Below are 4,396 nucleotides of genomic sequence, written 5' to 3' on the forward strand. Positions count from 1 at the left end.
GGGGGGGGGGAGGGGGAGGAAGTTAAGCAGCTGTAGTAAAAAGAAGAGAAAGAAAGAAAGGAAAGATAGGTGCACAAGAAACTACACAGGTTGTGATGCCTCAGCTTTTTCTGTCAAAAGAAGCTGAGTAAGCTACAGTTCTGACCTTAACTGGTCTTGATTTAACAGGGACAGCTTTTAGTGGTGCTGGTAAGACTTATTATTTGTAGTTCCAAGCAGTTAGGAAGGTTCAAACACCCAAACTCATCTCCGTGGTTGTGGTACTGCAGAAGTCCCAGAATAGTGGGCAGGTTCTGGTGTCATCCATCTACCTTACGAAGTTTTGTACAAAGAACATTAATGTAGTAGGCAAAATTGACTTTTTGTCTCCGAACCTGAGATAAGGATGAGGGAGATACTGTTTCTGGGACTTATTGTTGATTTTGCACATTTACTTTGAAATGTTGTGTGTGATTCCTTTCTCTGAATTCTAATGTATGTTTTCTTCCCCTTTCCTTCCTTGACCACAGCTCTTGCATCTCATGATTACATATTGAAGATAGTCCCGACGGTGTACGAAGACATGAGCGGCAAGCAGCGATACTCATACCAATATACTGTAGCAAATAAGGTAAAGAAGCAGGTAGTTCTCAGAGAAGCTCCTCATTGCAGCCCAGTGGATGCATGGAGGATCTTCAGTCGTCTTTCCTCCTCCCTCTTGCGCCTCTGCTCTGCAGCCATGTGCATTTGTTTGTAGGTGAGCAGTAGCCTCTGCTGGGAGAAGGAGGAACTGAAGTTCTTCAAGCTTCCTCTTGCTCCTGGTGCTGGCATTTACCAGGGTTGGATTGTGAGGGCTTGTCAAAGCAGGTGGTGGTATTGTTTTAATCCTAGGGAAATGTAGCCTCACTCCTGACTTTCTCATATGTCAGTTTAACTGATGTACATTTCTATAAAATGGGTGGAAGGTTTTTACATGCTGCAGGAACTCTTGTGATTTGTGTCAAGATGCATCTGGGTGGAAACTGCAATGGAACTGAACATACAAAACAGCACTTACAAGTGGTTTTATTAATAAAACAGTGTTAATTGGGGTGGACATATCAGACTAAGTCAGCAGAGTGTTTAGGTTTTTACAGATGTTAATTTCACATACTAAGCCACTGAACCGAATAGGTACTGGTTGACTATTTCACAGTGCCTGCTTTATTTTAGTGGGTTATAATAGTTCTTGTAACTTTATAATTCTTAATTTACATTAAATGTGAAGATATTGGTATTTTAATAATACAATGTATTGAACTTTTAAAAAGCACCCCTATTGACTTTTTAAGGTTAAAAAGCGTCTTTCTATTTAAAACTATTTGCCAGTTAGGTGCTAAAAGAAAGTCCAGAATGTGTTTATAGTATCTAGTTCCTGCTAGTTTGCATTAACTAAGAATCAAGCATGCACTGTCATCGACTATTTGTCAGAATAATGTTCCTGTCTAGTGACTTTTGGGCTTGTACAGTGTGTCCCGATGATTTGGATGTCTCCCTGTATTCAGATTGCAATGTATTTGTTCTGCTTAATGTCACAACTTCTGATAAGACTCTTGCGACGCAAGTTCTGATAGTAATTTGGAAACTAGACAGCAGGAGCTTTTAACACTTCCATGAGCACGGTTGCAAATAGGGGCGTTCAGCCAAGACTGACTCATTAGGGCAGGATTGCTGGTGGGGAAAAGGGGAGAGGAAGGCAAAAATGAGGTCAGTTCTGTCAGAACCGAAGGGCAGAGAAACAGTGCTGCATCTGCATTTGCTTCTCATTAAAAACAAGAATTCTCTTATCAGTGCTTTAGGCCTTGTCTCCCACCCTGATCTGTGGGAAACAGAAGTTGGAAGCCATTGGAATAGTCTGGAGTAGATTGACTAGATTGGTAGAGTCTTAAGTGTGGACTGTCTGTCTCCTCTCCCCTTTTCCCTCCTAGACCCTTGTTTCCTCACTTCCCCAGATAGCCACTGTCCCAAGATACGCTGCAGAACTTATGCAGTAACAGCCCTGAAAACATCATGACTAGGGACTTCAGTCACAGTCTGCTTCTCTTGTCATCCATTGAGAAAAACTAGAGGGAAATTTGGGAATTATGAGATTAATGAAGGAGATAGATGCTGGTTCACTAGCTCCCTTTGAGCTCACAGAGAGTAAAATTAGCCTTTTTTTCCTGTCGTGCTTGTCTTTCTTCATCTTTCTTAAGTACTTGAGGTTGCCTTTGCCTCTGTGTGAAGGAGAATTAAAACAGAAAAGGTGATCTGAGTTGGCAGGCATGTCATAGGGCTAAAGAAGTGAAGAGCAGCTAGGTAAAGAGGCAGTGTGTGTTATGCCATTGCTGATGGCTCTCACTGGTTGACAAGTCCCCAGCCTGCTTTTCTTCAGTCTGTCAAGATAAATGTCCTGATCCTTGGAAATTGATATCTATTTCCATTGGGAGCACAGACAAAATACCAGCTCAAAAAGAAGTGATGCTAAGTTGATGTTAGTATCTGTTCTACGTTGGCAGTGTGCAGTATGTCATGTTGGGGTGGTGCCATCTGTCTGATTGCTGTTATTAAAGAAGTGGATTAAAAGATATCATCACTGGCAACCTGAAGATGTCTCTTCCACACCAGCTTGGAGTATTTTTTGAACTTTTGCCAGTGCTTTTCTGTATACAGTTTCATTTTGGCTTTCAGCACAGTTTCAACATGGCTCCATGTGATTTATACTGAGTGGGCAAAGCATTCACGTTGTTGGTCCCAAGGCAAAGGGGACCTTTCAGACAGGACCTGCTGCTTGCTATTCCGAATTCATGGACAAGAAGGGATTTTCAGGTTCTTGCAAACTAAATTCCATTTGTTGGATGAATATCCCAGATTTACCTACTGGCAGTATAAAAGCTTCACCTGCAACCACTTAGAGACTGCTTGTATTTAAATAGAGCAGATCTAAGCTAGAGAAATCAATGACAGCCTTTCTGTTTACTTCTGTAACTTTGATTAAAGGTGAGAGTAAGCACCATCACTCTCTGTTCCCACCTATACCATTATCAGAGTATAAAGACCTTATTTTCCTATTTCATAAAGGTGGGGGCAGTCACAGGAATTAACTGTTTGCTTCTTTCGGTTTGATCATTACTACGAAAGAGTGGAGCAAGGGCCATATCCACAGAAGCAGCTTTATTGCAGACACTCCAAATGGAATGAGACTGCTCACGTTTTCTGCCATTTTCTCCCCTTTCTTTTCTAGGAGTACGTAGCCTACAGTCACACTGGCCGCATTATCCCAGCTATCTGGTTTCGGTATGATTTGAGCCCCATCACAGTGAAATACACAGAGAGACGACAGCCTTTGTACAGGTTTATCACATCGGTGAGTTACTCTAAACCTCCAATTCTCCTGTCTTCTGCCTGCCTTTAATTTCTCTTCTGAGTCTTTCTTGTCCAGAAGAATTGAGTTTCTGCTTCAGAGCATTGTGACATGATTGAAATAAAGCAGTACGTCACCCAATTGTACTGAAGGTACCAGTGGGGTAGCTGGTAAGCCCTATGCTCTGACAATTTAATTTGGTAGTTAGGCACAAGAAGGAAGAATATGATCCTATTCCAGAAGTGCCAAACTCTGTCTAGGCATGATGGGCACTATTGCAGCATGCCAGAAACTTGGAAGTAAAGCTGATATGGTATGCAGTAAAGCATCCTGCAATAAGCTGTCTCTCTAAGGTCTAACTTGCAGAGAACGCAGAGCAGTTGCTTTAATCAGTGCTGCGGCTTGGCTTAATATGGGTATGTTTGTTCCAGGCATTTACTGCTGGGTAGAAGTGGAGAAGAGCTGCATTATCGAATTCCAGAGGTGTTTTCCTGATAAGTTATGTTTTGATCTATCCAGCTAACATCCTGCAGTACTGATCTCAGCATCTGTAACAAAGCTGTACTGTCCAAACTGCTACTTAGGCTAAGAGCTATTTAAAGCTCTTCTAGAACTTTCAAAAATATGTCCTCATGGAGTTGACTTAAAATTTAAGCTGCAGCCTGCTGTGCCAGTGAGGTGGAATGTGAAGTAGATGATAAATTGGCTGGAATGAAGACCTCAGGTTTTGAGTTTTAAACTGTTTGAATATTTTAATTGGAAGTAACCTAAACAGTTGTGGCTGTGTTGCACTTAAAGATTTTGATTTTTGCAGCTTCTGATAAACACCAAGTTCCCTTCACTTAGCTTTGGAAGCACATGTGATGTCTAGGATAGACAAATACCAAGGGAAAGGGACTTGAAGCAAATCTAAATGTCATGGTTGAAGACCTTCTCTTCTTAGCACGTCTGTTTGGTTTCAAAATATAATCCTAAAAAAGGTCAAACATCAGCATTTTATGACTTGGCATCTCATACTGCCTCCACTTCTTTCCC

At 41.5% G+C, this 4,396-nt stretch overlaps 1 protein-coding gene across 1 annotated transcript in view; it reads left to right on the forward strand.

Moving 5' to 3' along the window:
- The window catches only part of ERGIC1 (endoplasmic reticulum-golgi intermediate compartment (ERGIC) 1), a gene marked incomplete at its 5' end in the record, with an annotated part of 35,609 nt that overhangs the window by 25,553 nt on the left and 5,660 nt on the right, over nt 1-4,396 (forward strand). Inside the window, 2 exons of the mRNA XM_010011065.1 lie at nt 510-610; nt 3,242-3,364. Coding sequence (XP_010009367.1) covers nt 510-610; nt 3,242-3,364 — 224 coding nt within the window. The remainder of the gene's footprint in view (nt 1-509; nt 611-3,241; nt 3,365-4,396) is intronic.

Source organism: Nestor notabilis, unplaced genomic scaffold, assembly GCF_000696875.1.
Source record: "Nestor notabilis isolate BGI_N333 unplaced genomic scaffold, ASM69687v1 scaffold33863, whole genome shotgun sequence".
Classification (NCBI taxonomy): domain Eukaryota; kingdom Metazoa; phylum Chordata; class Aves; order Psittaciformes; family Psittacidae; genus Nestor; species Nestor notabilis.